The sequence below is a fragment of the Felis catus genome, chromosome B1, assembly GCF_018350175.1.
Source record: "Felis catus isolate Fca126 chromosome B1, F.catus_Fca126_mat1.0, whole genome shotgun sequence".
Taxonomy (NCBI): domain Eukaryota; kingdom Metazoa; phylum Chordata; class Mammalia; order Carnivora; family Felidae; genus Felis; species Felis catus.
Genome location: NC_058371.1, coordinates 200,181,574 through 200,199,771, shown reverse-complemented (window position 1 = coordinate 200,199,771; position 18,198 = coordinate 200,181,574). Strand labels below are relative to the sequence as shown.

Below are 18,198 nucleotides of genomic sequence, written 5' to 3'. Positions count from 1 at the left end.
ACAGATACGTTTGCAATCTCTGAGTGTGCATTTGTGTATTTCTTCTTGGCGTTATATTAGTTTTGATTCATATATTTGGAAATTTTCTTTAACGTTTATTTATTTTTGAGAGAGAGAGAGAACGAGAGAGGAGGACAGAGGATCTGAAGTCGGCTCCTTGCTGTCCGCGCAGAGCCCAATGCGGGGCTCGAACTCGCGAAACTGTGAGATCGTGACCTGAGCCGAAGTTGGGCGCTCAACCGACTTAACCACCCAGGTGCCCGTGGAAACTAAGATACACGCAGACTTAAAATTACGTTTTCCTGCTGACTTGATGCTTTGATCGTGATGAAGGGTCCCTCGTTATCTCTCAGCCTTCTTGCCCAAATTATACTTTGTCTGACATTAAAGTAGGCACATCAGCCTCTTTCCCTTAGTGGTTTCATGGAATCCTCACCTTCTTGTACACCATTCATCCTTTTGCATTCAACCCATGGGCATCCTCGAAATAGCATGCGACTGGTGTGTTTTCACTTAGCTGAGTTCCACAGCCTCTGCTTTCCAGTTCAGGTGTTCGGTCCACGTACATTTCACGCATGTGATGAAGAATTGGGTTTTTGTTCTCTTTGTCTGTTCTGTTCTGTTTCTCCTTTTTGGCCTTTGCTTTTGGTATTCATAAATATTTTCTATTATTCATTTTTCTTCTGCGTTAGCTCATCCTGTTCCTCATTTTTTCAGTATTTGCCCTAGAGATTTCAAAGTGTGCCTGTTCATTATTTAAATGTACCTTACATTGGTACTTTTAGCAGGTAATGCAGAAGTCCCAAATAAGTGAGTAATTATTAATGATTAATGCAAAAATTTTAACAGTTTATCTCCATTCCTCTTTCTTCTTTTCTTCATTTTTAGCATATATATTATGTCTCTGTCTAATAAATGTCACGAGGCGTTGTTACTGTTGTTGTTTGAAGCAAGCAATGATCTACGTTTCCCCACATGTCCTCACGTGTCTGTGCTGTGCATTCAGTCCTGGGGATCTGTCTTCCTTCTGTCCGAAGAACTTGGTTATTTCTTCTGGTGAGGATCTGGATTTAGAATTTTAGGTAGGCAGATATTTCCCCCTCTTTTGGCCCTTTGAAGATCTCATTGCATTGCCTTCTGGCTCCCATAGCTTCTGTTCAAAAATGGGTTGTTTTTATCCGAGTCTTTTTTTTTTTTTTTTTTTGCTTGGTTTTGTTTTTCTGAAATACATGTGTTATTTTGTCTCTGACTGCTTTAAGATTTCCTTTTTATCTTTGGGTTTTGGCAAATTGACTATGATGTGCCTGGTGTGGTTTTATTTATATTTATCCCGCTTGCATTCTTGTGAGCGTTTTAAATTGGTAGATTCGAGGGGTTTTTTTTATCAAGTGTGGAGAATTTGGGGTCGTTATCTATTCAAATATGTTGTTCTGTCCTATTTTTCTCTCATTTCCTGGATATCCAGAGTTTTTGACTCTATCCCACATCTTTGGAAACTGTTCTGTTTCTTCCTTTTTAAAAAATATTTGTGCATTAGTTTGGATTTTCTATTGACCTGTGTTTAGTTCACTAATCCTGTGTTCTCTTGTGTCCTATCTTCTGATAATTCCATCCTATGAGTTCTTCATTTCATTTGTTCTATTTTTTTGGCTCTAGAATATCCATTTTATCCTTCTTAAAGAGATTCTGATTCTCTATTGAAATACTCCCATCTTTTCATTCATTTTGTCTATCTTTCCTATATTTAAAAAAAATCTTTTTTTTTTACCATTTATTCATTTTTGAGAGACAGAGAGAGACAGGGTGTGAGCAGGGCAGGGGCAGAGAGAGAGGGAGACACAGAATCCGAAGCAGGTTCCAGGCTCCAAGCTGTCAGCACAGAGCCCGCCGTGGGGCTGAAACCCACAAACCATGAGATCATGACCGGAGCTGAAGTGAGATGCTTAACCAACCGAGCCCCCAGGCACCCCAATCTTTCCTATATTTTGAAGGTCTTGTCTGCTAATGCCAATATCTAGATATCTCTGGGTCTGTTTTTTTTTTATTTTTTTTCAACGTTTTTATTTATTTTGGGGACAGAGAGAGACTGAGCATGAACGGGGGAGGGGCAGAGAGAGAGGGAGACACAGAATCGGAAACAGGCTCTGAGCCATCAGCCCAGAGCCCGACGCGGGGCTCGAACTCACGGACCGCGAGATCGTGACCTGGCTGAAGTCGGACGCTTAACCGACTGCGCCACCCAGGCACCCCTCTCTGGGTCTGTTTTTATCAACTGTTTGATTGATCTTTGGTTATCTTCTTGGTTAAGTCCCGTTTTCCATCTTCTTCATGTGTCTGGTAATTTTCAAAAACTTTTGTATGTTGGACATCGTGTAGGATGAGATGTGGTAGAGACTCCTGATTATTAGCTCCCTCTAAAGGATGTTGAGTGTGTCTTCCTCTGGCACGTAGTGGGATGATCAGCAGACCGTATCATTCCTGTGCAGGTGTATGTGAGTTTCAACCCCGTCCTAGGGCCTGATTGTCCTCCTATGGTGTGGACCTTGCTCCTGGGTCCCGGACTTTCAATGGTAGCAGTTGAGGCCCCTGAGTATTTGCCGAGGACGCTCAACTGGGGCTTGGCCAAAAGTCTGCCAACTTGGTGACGGTGTGCGACCGCTGAGGTCTCTTCAGCAATTGGCCGACCAGTTGCTCTCCTCTGCGAGGCCCCAGAGTCCCACACTATGCTGCTCAGCTTAGGATTCAGCCAAGGACCCAAGGGGGCATTTCCAGGGCAGTGCCAGGCTCTCTCCTTCCTGTTACTTTCCCCAGACCCAGATATCAGAGCGCCTCTGAGCCCTCCATCTAGCAGGACCACCGCACGGCCTGGGCTCCACTCCTGACCCAGGCTTTGGACAATGCTCCAGAGACAAATCCAGGGAGAAATGGAGCTCACCTTGATGTACATCCTTTCCCTCCAGGATTGTAGCCCTGCCTCGGCTGCCACTCAAAGAATTGCTTTATGCATTTCCCCAGATTTTGTAGCTGTCCAATCTCAGCCAGTCAGACCTGCTAGGGACTGGACTCGGAGGGGAGGAATATCAAGCTGAGCATTTCAAGGTGGGAAAGGAACAACAGGCAGAGAGCTTTTCAGGCAGAGGGAGAAGTAAGTGGCAAGGCCCTGGGGCAGGAGTGAGCCTGGCTCACTGGAAGAACAGAGGAGCCAGCGTGGTGGGATCACGTGGGCAAGGGTGGGTGTGGTGTGAGACGGGGCAGAGGGGGGACAGCCTGCAGGCCCCCGTTAGGATCCTTTGTACGTGCAATGGGAAGCCGCTGGCGGGTTTTAAGCAGGAGAACAACATGGTTCAATTTCTTTTGTAAAAAGATCACTGTGTGCTGTGAGGCAAAGGGCCAGGGGGATGCAGGGGAACAGTCAAGACGACTTTGCAGTCAAGAGATGATGCCAAGACACGATGCCAGGGCGGAGGAATTTGGAGCTGAAAGAAGGGAGGATTCCAGACAAGAACCAGAGTCGAAAGAAATGAGGTTTGTGGATGCACAAGAGGCAGAGCATGAGGAAGCCTCCCCTTTCCATCATCCTAAGTCAAAACCCGATCGTGTTGTTCTTTTGCTTAAAACCCTTCCGCCTCTCCCTCTTGCACTTGGTGTGAACTCCACCTTCCTTCTGGTGGATCGTGAGCCCGGGAGCCTTGGCTACTGCTGCATACGTCCTACCCTCTGCACGCTGGCGTCCTTGCTCTGCCCCTCCTCGACCCCACTTCCTCCTGGGACCTGTGGCTCATCTGCGGGGTCTTCTTTTGGGGGGCATCTCCTCCTGGCACCCCAGGACGGCCTCAGGGTGGAGGCGTGATGCCATTTTCATAGCGTGTCGTGGCTCACAGTGGGGACCTTTACGCCACGGAAATCGGCAAATGCTACAGATTTGTGTGGCCCTTGACCCGCCCGCAGAGCAGTTGTGACATGTTCGCCACCGCCTGCCTGGGTGGCAGTGGGTGCCTCTGGGTCAGTGCCTCCTGGCCTTCCCCTTACCACGCCCTGCCAGTCCCCCCCTGCAGACAGAGCTCCCAGAGGGCCGTGTGCACCGTGGCTCTCAGCCCAAGTATGGCGTGTGGCTGGAGCCTGTGCCGATAGTCTGTTAGGGAACAAGTGGGTCACGGGGCCGCTCACCAGGCTGCTGGCCCCCACCCCACACGTGCATTCTCTTTAGAACGCACGGGGGGTTTTCTCTCAGGATCCTTGGGGCAAAGCCCTCGTCCAAGTCCTGGAAGGGAGGGGGGGGCCGGGGGGGACACAGCGAAGGCACCAAACTTCCCAGAAAGGCCAAGTTGTTTTGCAAGTCTTAGAGCCGGATTTCATGGAGCCATCCGGAGAACCCATCTGTTCCTGACAGGGCCCAGCCTGTGCGTCTCAGGCCCACGCTCTGTGAATTTCTATTAATTAGAAGAAAACCACATCCTGCTCTCGGATTCCTTGCTAACGAGGCAGAGGCCTCATCAGCCGTGGGGCAGGCTGTGTCCTCAACACGGTGTTCTCTCTCCTCTCCCGGCAGGATGGCTCACCACCCGGGGCCAGGAGCGCGAGGCAGGCGTGGCCTTCCCAGGCCTCAGATTCCCAGGGCGGCTGCCTTAGTTGGAAGGTGGACCACCCCAGTGAGGACGAGGGTCCGGGAAGCCCCGAGCTCCTGGGCTCCCGCGAATGGAGCCGTGATTAGCAGATTTGCTCCTTCACAGGCCACTTTCACACGGGAACTGGGAACTTCTTGATACTCTGGGTCCTGGACCCAGAAAACCCCCTCCCTGGTGATCCCATGGAAGGGCTCAGAGTCTGGGCAGGAGCCATGTGTCAGAGTCTCTATCACGGCCTCGGTTACAGCAGCATAATCTTAGAATGACCTGCACCTCCAGCACGGTGCAGAAGGCTTCCCGTGTGCTAACACAGTGTTTTCAGTATTCTTTACTAATTTGGAAAAATGCTCATGGCGTGGTATTAAAGGGGAGAAGCAGGATGCTAAATACACGGTGTGTTCAATGTTATGTAGAGAAGAATGTGTGTGTGTGCGTGCCTGAGTGTATGTGTCTCCGTATAGAAGTTACTAGAAAATAAAACTGTAGAGTCCAGAACCATCGGGGGACGTGGCGTCACTGTCATTTAATCACCCTTCCCAGAGTGCTAAATTACCTCTCCTTCCCGCCTTGCTGCCTCCCAGAAGTTCCCCATAACGTCCGTATGAAAGCTGCCCATGTCTGACCCAAAAAGAGTGAGAGACAATTTTGTACTGATTTAAGAAAAGTGGGGAAAATGCAGCATCCTCTTTTATATCAACAGATGATGCTTTAATGTGATAAGCATCTCGTAATTGGATTTGAACCTTAAATTCCATTCATTATACTTTTTTTCAGCAGAGTGGTGACCGAAATTGATTGAAATAGATTCTGGAATGCCATGCCATTTTACGTATTTTTGAAAATATATGCAAAAGATATAGATAGATACATGTGTCTCTTGAAAATCACACTCGAGAATGTTATTCTCTAATTCTCTAGACTCCCCCAACACCCTGATTCCCAGCATGGGACACACACACACACACACACACGCGCGCGCGCGTAAGGAAGGGCATAGCAGAAAGACTGGAGAAAATACACGGATGATCACAATGATTACTCTGGCTAATAGGATGTGGGGTGACTTCTGCCACTTTATTTTCTGAAATTTTTCACTTTAGAAAAAAAACGTAGGCAGAAAAAGAATTAAGAAAGAAAACGGATCCTGTTTGTTTGCTAAGGCAAGTTGCTTTGGAAGATAAGCTAACCTAAGCATTTCGTGCGATCTGTGATTTCTGCCGCTGCAGGGCACGGAGACAGACACCCCCAAAGAGGACCTCAGGCTGTGCATTGGGCACCTCCAGCACCAGGTGCTGACCCTGCGGTGCCAGCTCAGAGACCAGGCTTCTGCCCACCGGGTACTGCAGGTGTCACATGGGGAAGCCACCCGCCTCCGGGACCAGCTCAAGAGCGAGGTAGGCTGGGCAGGTTCTTTCCCGCCTGTGAATGAAACGTTCCCAGGCTCCGGGGAGTTTTGAGAATAGAAGAATCAGGCCAGACGTCACCATTCCCAGCGGTTTCCGAGTATTTATTAGATGTCTCAAGTAAAGAACAGTGTGGGGAAGGAATCCCTCCACCCAGCTGACTTCTGTTCCATCTAAAGGTGGTAAATACGCGTAATGGTTTCCTAAAAAAGTCTAACAGGTTTTCAACTGTTACGTAAATAAAAGTCCTTCCTCTGTAGGAATGAAGCGAGTGTCCCCTGTTCATTGTCTTGTCCATCATGATGGAGACGTGAATGTTCACGGGTGATAAAATTGCATAGAACTTAGTACACACACACACACACACACACACACACACACACAGTACAAGTAGAACTGAAGAAACCTGAGTAATATCGGAAGATTATACCAGCGTCAGTATAATCGACGTGATAACGTTGTCACATACAATAATTTTACAAAATGCTCCCCTTGGCAGAAACAGGGCAAAATTCTCTGTATTATTACTTACAAGTGCATGTAGATCTATAATTAGCTATTTTCTTAAAATGCAAAAAAAATTTAGTTCTTCCCCCCCTTGACCTCCAGTATTTTTTTTCAGCCTTATCTACTCATATTTAGTGTATGTATGGATGCATACACAAAAGTGAAGTTATACCACCCCAAAATATTCTGCTCCTTGATTTTATCATTTAATAAAAATATTGGTAATATTTCCATATCAACACCTACAGACTGACCTCATTTTTAAAAAATCTGGCATATGGGGCGCCTGGGTGGCGCAGTCGGTTAAGCGTCCGACTTCAGCTCAGGTCATGATCTCGTGGTCCGTGAGTTCGAGCCCTGCGTCGGGCTCTGGGCTGATGGCTCAGAGCCTGGAGCCTGTTTCAGATTCTGTGTCTCCCTCTCTCTGCCCCTCCCCCGTTCATGCTCTGTCTCTCTCTGTCTCAAAAGTAAATAAACGTTAAAAACAATTTTTTTTTTAAATCTGGCATATTATTTTTTCAAGAGGCCAAACCATAACTTATTTAACCAATGCTTTGTTTATGGAAATCCAAATTGTTTGTTTCTTTGCTTTACAAACAAAGCTCAGTGAACCTTTCTATACCCCTGTCTTAGGATGTGTTTCTGCTACATATGCAAAGGGTAACATTCTAGCAGAATAATTACTGGGTCAAAGGATATGTATGTAATTGGCTTTGAAACATAAAGGCAAAGAACCCTCCAAAGTGACTACATCATTTATGCTTCCACCAAGAATAAATGAGGCTAGTGTTTGCCCACACTTGGTACCCCGAATGTTATCACACTTTACATGTTTTTGACAAGCTGATGGATGGAAAACACATCATCAACATTGTGATGTAATTTCTGGCTCCTTTCCCGTGCAGTCTCTGTATAATCAGATGCATTTATACTATACTTAGCCTCATGTCCACGTTGCTTCGTAGCCTTTGTACCCAATTTTTTTTTTCCTGTGTGGTAATCCATCGGCTGGGTGCGATGTTCATTCCCCTGTTGTTGGATCTATGGTTATTTCCATTCATTTATAAATTCCTGTTTATATGCAAGAGCTCAGAGAACTGGGGGTGTACTGGTCCCGAGTGGAGATGTTGTTGATTCTTAACAGATATTGAAGAATTCCTTTCCACGGCACTGTCACCCGCTTCCAAAGCCAAGGCAATAACCAGTGTTTTTCACTGTGCCTCAGCCAGCAAGGGAGGGACCATCCCTTTTCCCTCCTGTCACTGAGGTGTGAGAAATATAACCCCCACTACACATGGTAGGGCTTTTTACCATATCCAATGTATTTTGAAGTCTGGTTTTCATTATTTTCAATCTTTTTTCTCTCTCTGCCCTTCAGTTCGAATATTTCTTCCTAACCCATCGTCTAGTTAATGCTTTTCGGGGGCATTGAGTTTACTCATAAACTCATTATTTTAGTTCTTAATTTCAGGGATTGTATGTTGCAGTCCTAGTATTTCCATTTGGTTCCTTTTCTTATAGTTTTCAGCTCAATGATGAAATTCTTGTAATATGATGATGGAACTTTTCCGTCGCACTTAGTTACCTTAAGATGGGTCTCTGATTGCTGGTTCGAGGCCCCAACCTCTCCGCAAGCTCCCCGACGCTCCCTACTGTCTGTTTGGTGATCGCCATCCCCGTGGGCACGACGTGGTGTCTCGTGTGGTTTGATTTACATTTCCCCGGTGGTATTTTCTGCCACCTGTTGTCTGTTACCTCTCTTCTCATTCACGTTCTCATGGCAAATGCCCCACCACACGGCGCCCAGCAACACATTCTTGCTATTTCCTAAGCAGAGGCAGAGACATGGTTGAATCCAAGCCTGCAAATATTATTGAGTGCCTTTTGAATGCAAGACAGTCGGCTTGGAGCTGGTATTTTGCACTTTGATTACATTCAGGAAGGTGTATGCCAAAAAAATAGCTATATGGAAATGTTCATTGAAGCCTGTCTGTGAAACAAAGAAACAATATAAACTTTCACAAAGAATCGGTTAAATAGATTATGTGTCAGCCTCGTGATGAAATAATATGCAAGATTTTAAAAGAACGTGGTCCGTTTGTATGAAATGACATAGAAATAATGCCATGATTTTATTTTATTTTGTTTTATTTTATTTTAATGTTTATTTATTTATTATGAGAGAGAGAGAGAGCACAGGAGTTGGGGAGGGGCAGAGAGAGAGAGAGAGAGAGAGAGAATCCCAAGCAGGCTCCGTGCTGTCAGTACAGAGCCCAACTTGGGGCTCGATCTCATGAACCGTGAGATCATGACCTGAGCTGAAATCAAGAGTCAGACGCTGAACTGATGGGGCCGCCCAGGTGGCCCAAGATAACACGATGATTTAAAATCAAACGGCAATCCAAGATGTAAGACATTTGAATAGCACAGTTTCGCGTGTGTAGGCATCGGGAGGGCGGGTATGGAAGGCTGAGAACAGCGTTAGAGGTCAGAGGAGGTCGGGAAGAGGAAAAAGGACTTTTATTTGTGTAGCTTTCTTTGTGCCGACTACAGAGGGAAGGAGAGGGTGAGGCAGAAGGCCTGACACAGCAGCCCTCTTGTTCTGTCTTATGATTTGGTGGGTCAGCAGTTCAGACGGGACGCGGCTGGACAGCTCTGCCCCACAAAGCATCGATGGGAGTCACCTGCTGGTATTCAGCTGCGTGCGGGGCGAGGCTGGAGGGTCCGAGGTGGCTTTCCTCCCATGCCTGGTGCCTCTGCCAGTTCGTAATAACGGTTGACCTTCAGTGGGTGCTAACTGGATGTTCTAAGCACTTCACAGGGGACAATTCATGGACTCCTCGCTGCAATCCTCACTAATTGGGTGGGCTCTGATAGGACCCCCACTCTACAGACAAGAAGACCGAGGCAGAAAGAGAGGTGATTTGCACAAGGTCACAGTGCTAGTGAGTGGCTGAGCCAGGATTAGGACCCAGGGTGTCTGGCTCGGATTCCCAGAGGTTAACACAGCACCAAAAAAAAATCGCTTCATGGGGAATCCGGGAAGGCTTCCTTCTGGAAGAGAGAGGGAACAGAGCTGGCCGGGCACCTGCAATCTGGCAGAGCTGATTCGTAGCGCTCAGAGCATCCTTCCCCGCCCAGATCTCACCGGGCAGGTGACGGGCAAGGCCCCCGCTCCCCACCGAGAACCACCCGCCCCCCCACCACTGTGGGAAGAGAGGGGACCAGAGCCAACCTCTCTGAGCCCAGCTCCCCTGGGGAGGCTCAGGCTGTGTCAACGGGGGCTCGGCGTTATCAACCATGTTGGTTCTCTTTCAGCTTGAGGAACTTCAGAGAAAGCAACACGAGGCAAATTCGGCCGTGGCTCCTTTGAAGGTAATGATGTCTGTGAGATCGATACGCGATGTCCCTTTCCAAAAAAAAAAAAATAAGATAAAATAACGAGCTTAGTATGTTCCCCATTCTAGATGTAGTCCGTGTCTATTATGAAAGAAAACTGGAAAGAAAAATGGGAGAGACAAATACCACCATAAATCCCCGTTTGAACCTAGTGCTTTCATTAATTTTCTTCCAGTATATTTTGCGTGTGTCTGAGGCCCCACCACACCTCCCTGTCCGTGTCCTGCTTTCCTGCCTGAGAGCGTGACCCAGAGGGACTGTCCCTGTCTGTCCCGACCTCTGAAGCTATGGCACGTGCCGGCCAAAAGCACGAGGCCCTGATGTTTTGGGGTGGTGCGATCCAGGGGACCCGGGCCTCCACCTCAGGCCACCCTCCTGCCCTGCCAGCCGGTACTGGGTCCCAAGCATCACTGCCTAGGGAATGTTCCTGGACCTCCGGGCTGGGCTGGGCCGGAAGTCCTGGCAGGAAAAGATGGTCACCTGCTCTTCTGATGGAGCAGGAGGGCACATCAGGAGGGAAGGGACTCACCCGGGGCCACCCTCAAATGAGGAGGGTCTATCTGTCACCCCCTCCATACATGTCCAGATGTGGGAGGTCATTTCATGGCAGGAGGGTCCCCTCTCGCACCATTCATGCAGCAGATCCCTCCCAGGGGCCATAGTGTGCCCAGCAATGGCACAGTGATGGTGCAGGGATCTAGGGGAATGTCAGCTTTGACCTTGAGGAGCTCCTGGGCTACGCGGAAGACAGACCCACAGATATGAACGTTAATTGTTGGGATAGAAGGAAGCCTGGAGCCGGGCACAGAGAGACAGCAACCCCTTTGCCCTTAACAATGACCATTGTACAGATGAGTAAGTCAAGGTGTAGAGAGGAGCTTGGTCACAGAGATGGTCGGTGGTGGGGCCCACGCTCTGAGCCTGGACCCCACCCAGAGGGCAGTGGGGAGCCCCTGAGGGTGTGTGGCTGTATGGCTACTTTTCAAAGCTGTTCTGGCTTCGGGGCGCAGGGAGGGGGCCGAGCTAAGGCAGCACAGGTGGGTACAGCGCAGGGCCCAGAGCCCAGCCCAGCTGCCCGGCCCCCAAGGGTGCCCTGCCTCCGCGGGCCCACCTGGAGCACCTCTGCTCCCACCCCTGCAGGCCAAGCTGGCTTCTCTGGTCCAGAAGTGCCGGGAGAGGAACCGCCTCATCACGCACCTGCTGCAGGAGCTGCACCGACGCGGGGCCGAGGATCCCCTGCTCTCCGAGACGGCGCGGGGCATGGTGGACGATGTGGCACTGGCTGAGTACGCGGCCACCTTCCTGGCTCCGGCGCTCCCAGAGGTAGTCTCCAGAGACCCGCTGACACTCTTCCTCCGGGAGCTGAGGGCACACGGCTTCCTGTCCACCTGCCTGACCCGAACCGTCCCTCCCTCCCTCTGTCCACTGAGCCCACCCAGAACACACCCAGGACTCTTGCTCTGGGCCGGGCCCTGTGCTCCTGGCTAGTGCAGGGTGGCGAGCTGGGCATCTTACCCTTAAAGTGCTCCCAGCACATGCAGGAGGCAGACACACACAGCCACAGTCCTACAAGCCCCGCGGCACTTAACTTCAGCAGAGGGTTCTTGCACGTGTGCCTCAGGGTCTTAGCACTCACCGCGTCCTCTGGCAGCATCCTTGTCTGTCCCACAGCCTCTCAGCCATCCTTCAAGGCACAGTTCAAGTGTGACCTTGCCCAGGGAGGCTTCCCTGATTCCCATGCACCACAGAGTCAGCCACCTCCTCTGTCCCCCATGGCACGTGGATGTTCATGACATGGCACGTGGGAGGGATTTTGCCCTGCTGTCGTGGGAGCTTTGTCAGCACCTCTCTGATGGGGCCAGAGAGGCTCCGTAACCATCTGTGTCTCCCTAGTGCCTGGCACAGAGAAGCCGCCCGGGGGAGACTGGTTGAATGAATGAAATAATGAACTGGATGAATGAGGGTCTCCTCTCCTGATAGTCAACCAAAAAGGAAACTGAGGCCCAGAGAAGTTGGGAGGCTCACTTCAGGTCACCCAGCCCCCAGGTAGTATGGACGGTCTGGATGCCGGCTCTGACCCAGGTCTGGGGAGGGGCTCCCAGATCTGTGCCCAGCTCTGAACAGCAGCGTCCCGGCATTTGTGTGCAGAGTATGGTGGGTGCTCACTGAGCCCACCCTCCCCACACACACGCGTGTGCGCACGTGGGCAGCTTCATTCCTGGGGACCGGCCGCAACGCCCCCGCCGAGCGCGGCTCCTGATGGTGTGAGGGCGAAACGCAGTTCCCGCTGTAGACACAGCCGGCCCTGCTCCCCACGCTCCTGATCAGCAGCTCGGCCCTTCCCAGCCCAGCTCTGCAAGCCCGGCCTTCTCTGTCCCTTCCTTTCCCCCATAGTCATCAGAGGCCCCCTGGTCCCAGCCACCAACCAGCCCGGGAGATGGAGACCGGGAGGCCCAGGGATCTGCTCAGGGCTGCGTGACAGTTGAGTTCAGAGCCAGAGTTTGAATCCGGAGTCCCAGACTCTCAGTCTGGGGCTCATCTCTCTGCCCGAGTGGTTCAAACCTCTTGAGAGCCAGGATAGGGCTGAGGAAGGAAGTTAGCATGTTGTTGAGGAGCTTTGCACAGTCTCTGTGTTGACGGAGGCAGGACAGAAAGCAGAGTTCCGGGGTGTGGGCTGCAGTCACCCGGGAGGGCCAGCTGGCCCCCTGCTGAGAAGGCATCATAGCAGTGAGAGCCCCACCCCCCAGGGGCTGCTCTGAAACTAGAACTGAAATGTTCACCGGGATTGGCTGGGCTGACTCATAATGACCAAATTCACAGAGACTGATGTACAAACCTTAACACTAATGTATCAGTTTCCCATGAGAACTAGAACCATGTGCAGGCTGAAGTATTGCAGGGATGGATGGAAACTTTTCCGCATATTCTCCCCCTGTATATTGGAATTGTCGGGCAATCAAGTTCATTCATTCGTTCCTTCATTCGTCTGTTAGTCACTAAACATTTATAACCAGGTCATTTTGGAGGCAGGAATGAAAACAGGGAGAATGAATGGTGTTATCAGCCTGATTCATTCATTTCCTGTAAGGATGTGCTCCTGGGGCCAGACTTGCCTCCTGGGGTGTCTTCCCCGAGACCTGTTGAAAGCAACGGCCAGTTACATAAGCTTCTACTCCCTTCTTTTAAGGACTTTGCATTACTTTGCAATTCCGCTCTCCAAGAACACCCCTATTTGCACAATCAGGGGGACGCCTCACAATTCCCTGTGCAAACCACAAAACCCTGGCCGTGCCGTTGCCCCCTACCGTGACCTCAAGTGCCGAGCACTGAGGGGGAGAAATGGTGAATCATTTCTCAGAGCAAACCTGCCAACGACCGAGGAGTAGATAATCGTGAGTTGTGGTGAGGGTCATGAAGGAAGCGAAAACGGGACTGAGGCAGAGACTGACTGACTATGTGTGTGTCTCTGGGCAAGACTCGTACTTGTTCTGAGCCTCAGTTTTCCCATCTGTAAAATGGGAACAGGAGAGCCTACTGGGCAGAGTTGACATGAAGACAGGTCGTTTGTGAAGCGCCCTGTATGGGGGCGGGGGGTGGTCCCACTTGGTGGGAAGCTGGTCTGTGTGTGGGCAGCTGTCAAGAGGGTGGCCACTGTCTAGCTCTATGGCCTTAGGAGGGGACACTTCCACGTACCCCTTACAGCGCTCCGACGCTGTCCCAAGTGCTTCATGGAGCTGACTCGGGAGGTCCTCCCACAGGCAAGGTGCTGTCACGGTCCCTTCTCCAGTTGAGAAGCCTGAGGCTCAGGGGTCTCAAGTCCTGCCCAGAGACACACGTCTACAAGTGGCTCTCCAGCTCGGCCTTCTCTGCAAGAGGCCGTGTGCCTGAGCTGAGCTGGGCTTTGACGTTGACAGGGGGCCCCTGCACCCAGCCAGTGCCGTCACCACCCCTGCGGGAGGGGGGTAGAGTGCGTGCGCATGCACCGTTGGGAATATGGGCGGTGCGGGGTCTGGCACGTCCCAGGCCCTCAAGGACTCGGTCCCTCTTGTTTCCGGAAGGCTGGCCCTCCGAGTGCGGCTACAAGGCCGTGATGTGTTTAAGAAACCAAGGGTGTTCCGGGCTGGCTGCAGGGCCCGGGTGCTTCGTGGAGCAGTGGTGGGAGACTGGCCGGGTGGGAGGTCACTTAGGCTGTGTTCCTCGTGAGTGGGGACACCGGTGCCGGTGGTGGAGCGGGGTCCCCGTGCTCTGGGAAGGCGGACCCAGCAGGTGTAGGGGTGAGACCCGGCTGCAGCCTGTGGGGGGGGGGAGGGGCTGTGCACACAGCAGCTTCTCTCTTTCAACAGCCAGTGACTTGGGCTGTGAGGACCGAGGGCCAGGCGACGAGGGCAGAGCGTTGCTGGCGGCCGGGCAGGGGGTGGGTTTGACGGGCGCTGCCTCTCATTCAGAGAACACAGATTCCCCGTGGAGGCTTTGGGCTCTGGCTTGCAGCCTGGGGGCGCTGCCCAGCTGGCTGGGGAGACACGGGTGGGCTCGGGGTGGGATGTGCCAGGGCAGAGGGAGCACTGAGGCCCGGCCGTGCTCCCGGAAGCATCCCGGGAGGGCCTGGACCCTGGAGGCTCAGGTGGTCTGTCCCCTGGCCTCGGGAAGAGGCTCCCACTAAATGCAAAGGTCTGACGGAGGACGGGGCTGGGGGCTGGGGTGGGGCCCACCCGGACGGGCCCCACCAGACAGGCCGGTCCTTTATCCACTAGCCGTGGGGATGCTGGCCGAGACTCAGCCCTCCCCCTTGCCAGCGTTTTCCATTCACTCATTTCCTCCTCCCAAAGCCTGCGTTTTTAGGGAGGCCACTGAGGCTCCAAGTAGCCTGCTGGTTGCAGACGGCTGCCTTCTCACTGTGTCCCCACAGAGCAAGCTCTCCCGTGTCTCTGGTTACAAGGGCGCTAATCCCATCCCGAGGGCTCCCTCCTTAGGCGCTGATCACCTCCCAAAGGCGCCCTCTGAATACCATCACATAGGGGTGCTGTGCTGGCCCTTGGCATGTCTGGCCTTGCACGTGCCCCGGTGTCTTTCCTCCAGCTCAGCTCGGGCACTGTTTCTAAAGTGGGGCATTTCCCTGAGGCCAGCTCGGCCAGCTTCCCCACCATCTTTCAGCGGGCACCACGGGGGTCTCGCCACCTCCCTGCCTGTACCCGGAGGTGGGAGCAAGGGGAGGGCAGGTTCCTTCCCTCTTTTGGATTCCTGAAAACCTCTCTGGGAGGTGGGGGCGGGGGTCTCAATTCCACCCACCCCTCAAGCTTGGCTTAAGTGGGCAGTGTCCCCCGCCCCCAGTCCCAGGACACCTGTTTTCTCCCCGGCTTCTGCCAGGACCTAGGCTGTTGACATTCCCAAGCCAAGAATGAGGCACTACCTTTCTTTGTGGTTTCTATTCAGGTGTCATCCCCTCCTTGGGGGCAGATGCCCTTGGTGGGAGGGGGGAGCTGGGGAGGGGGTGCCAGGCCTCACCCCGGAGACGGCCCTGGTTAGGGTGCAGGCACGCCCACCTGCCTGAGCCTGAACCACCTCCCCCAGGGTCTGGCCTGCTGTCAGCTCAACAAATGGCAGGTCCCATCAGAGAACTTGATGAGTGGGGCCTGCCTGGCACCCAGCAGTTCCGGGACTCGGGGGTCACTGTGTTTTCTCCCCGCACGTTCATACCAGGCAGACGGACACGCCCCAGACCCCGAAGAATTGCCAGCCTGTGACCATGGTGCTCCCCCCTCACCTTCCTAAGCTGCCTGTTCCCTTAGGCCAGGGGGCTGCGGTCCCTCCACCGGGCTCTGTGAGGCTTCAGTAAGACCTCGTGTCAAATGGCCACACGAGCTGTCACGTACAGGCACTCAGAGAGCACCGGGGTCCCCGGGCGGAGGTCGGGGCTTGGGCATTCCAGCAGTGGGGAGCTGTCTACACCGCAGCCCTGGGTGGGGGCAGGCGACCGGCAAGGGGGCTGCCACCTTTGCTTCCTCTTGCCCCGCACTCTCCTTTTCCTCCACCTCCTTGCTCTCCTCTGGGCATCGTCAGCGAGATCTATAGACGGGCTTCCAGAAAAGCAGTCGCGTCTTCACAAGCAGCAGCGGGGCTCAGAGCCCTAAAGTCCCCTAATTCATTAAATCGGCGACCCCCAGGCCTGGGCCTCCAAGGATCCAGGAAATTATTTTCCCTTTAGCTCTTGCCTTTTATGAAATTTAGAATATGGCCCCCCAAAGTTTACGTGGGGGAGGGAGGGGAGCGGCGCCCACAGGGCGAACGGTAGTCCGCTACCCTGTGTGGAGCGTTTCGTAGACGTCCACTCTCCTCGCGTTCCGACAGGCCCCCGCCAGGAACACGTGAGCGCCTCCATTCTGCAGATGGAAGCGGCACGGCTCAGGGTCTGGGGTGTCTTGCTTGGCCGAGACCAAGGAGGCGGCAGAGCCAGGATTCTGGGTGGCGGTGCCCGGCCCTGAGCCTCTCCAGGCCGGTGGGAAGAACGAGGGGCAGAAAGGGAAGGAGGATCTGTGGCTCCCCGATCACAGGCTGCCCCCTGGCCGTCGGTGGGATGGGTCTGAGGCTACTCTGGACACGAAGGTCAGTGAGACCTCGTTCTCGTGGCGAAGGAGTCGGCATCGAACGGGCCCCCCTGGGAGGCTGGTGCGAGGGACAGTAAACGTGTGGAGAGAGGAGGGAGGGACTTGATGGGGAGTATGCTTCCTGGAGGAGGCGGCACACACACCAGGCCTGGAGGGATACAAAGGGGTTGTAGTAGCCAGAAAAGTGGAGCAAAGGCCGTCTGGACCCCGGAGAGCTGGACGTGGGCAGGCACAGGGCTGCGAGCCATGATGGTGCCGGAGGACACGCGGTGTCCCCGGGGATATGAGCGCAGCGCCCCGTGAGCGGAAGAAGAGGCAGCGTGCCTAATACAGAAGGCTCCAGTAAGTGGGGCCGGTCAAGATGGTCAAGCCATAATGTGTGCCCTTGTGTATCCGTCACTGGGTTGGTCAATCCATTTTCAAGGGGACAAAAGAGTCCCTTGTCACGGCACAGTCTGGAGGGGCTATGTGAGAAGCAGGTGGGTGAAATCAGGGAAGACTTCCTACCGGAGGGGACATTTCGTTGGGTTGTGACATATACATAGAAGTTCGCCAGAGAAAGAGAGAAAGGGCAGGGGTCTTCAAGCAGGGGGCCAGCTGATGTAACTACCTGGAGGACACAGTGACGGGGAAGCGAGATACCACAATGACACCGCACACGGGCCCCTGCCCCGCCAGAAACGCCCAAGAGGAGGCAAGGTCTGGGCTGCTGGTCTGGAATCTGGCCTGCCTTGAAGGTCCAGCCCTGCTCTTGTTAAACCAGTCGGGACACACCAGCTAGCCAACTCTGCCGCACCACCTTTTGTAGACCCTGCGCGGTCGTGGGACCCAGGAGGACAGGCACCCGGTCTACACGGTGGCGCGGGGGACTCCAGTTCAAGCCCGACCTGAGTTCCTGGGTGACTGAGCCAGGGGCAGCTCAGCAATCGGCCGGTGCAAGGTCTGGCAGGACCTCCGTGGAGGAGGAACATCTCTCCTGGAAACTTTGCTGTCCAGCCACCCTCATTTCCTCCCCCCACTTTTCACAGCAGTTTCTAAAACACATTAATCACAGTCTCCGTTTGGAGATTTAATCTGAGTAGAGAAAATGCAATTGTATTCCCTAAGAGCAGATTCTGGATTCCTTCGAGGGTCACGGGCAGAGGGGGGAGGGGTGGCTCTGACCGGAGAATGTGCTTTGCGCGCGGGGGGGGGGGGGGGGGCAGCGCATGACCTGCTTCCTCCCAGTTGCAGCCATCCGCGGGAGGCTTGTTCTCCTGGATCACGCGGAATAACTGCTGACGCGTCTTTTCTTCCAGACCAGCCACCACCTGGATGTCGAGTCTGAGACGGCAGCAGCTGTAAGAGGTCAGTGCGGATTTTCAATTAGCGGTATCTGTGTGCTCAGACGCCAGGACCATCTGACAGGTGGGCCAGGGTCAAGCGCAGGCTGTGAGGAACCAGCCCCGCCGTCTCCCCCTCCTGCCCTACTTGGCCCTGCCTTCTCGCTCCCCAGTGTAAGGAGAACACGGGACGAGAAACACTCCACAGAAGTGGCCGGTCTCCTCAGCCCTGTGGTTTCGCTCCTGGAAATTCATCCTAAGGAAATAATTCTCTGTGTGGAAAAACTCAATGGACAGGTGTATTCATGCCCTGGCGTTTCTGATAACGAAAAGCTCTGTG

General features: G+C 53.0%; 1 protein-coding gene across 1 annotated transcript in view; it reads left to right on the top strand.

Annotated features, from left to right (window-relative positions):
- The window catches only part of CB1H4orf50 (chromosome B1 C4orf50 homolog), a 112,161-nt gene that overhangs the window by 23,494 nt on the left and 70,469 nt on the right, over positions 1 to 18,198 (top strand). Inside the window, exons 7-10 of the mRNA XM_023253326.2 lie at positions 5,852 to 6,019; positions 9,854 to 9,910; positions 11,075 to 11,257; positions 17,835 to 17,883. Coding sequence (XP_023109094.2) covers positions 5,852 to 6,019; positions 9,854 to 9,910; positions 11,075 to 11,257; positions 17,835 to 17,883 — 457 coding nt within the window. The remainder of the gene's footprint in view (positions 1 to 5,851; positions 6,020 to 9,853; positions 9,911 to 11,074; positions 11,258 to 17,834; positions 17,884 to 18,198) is intronic.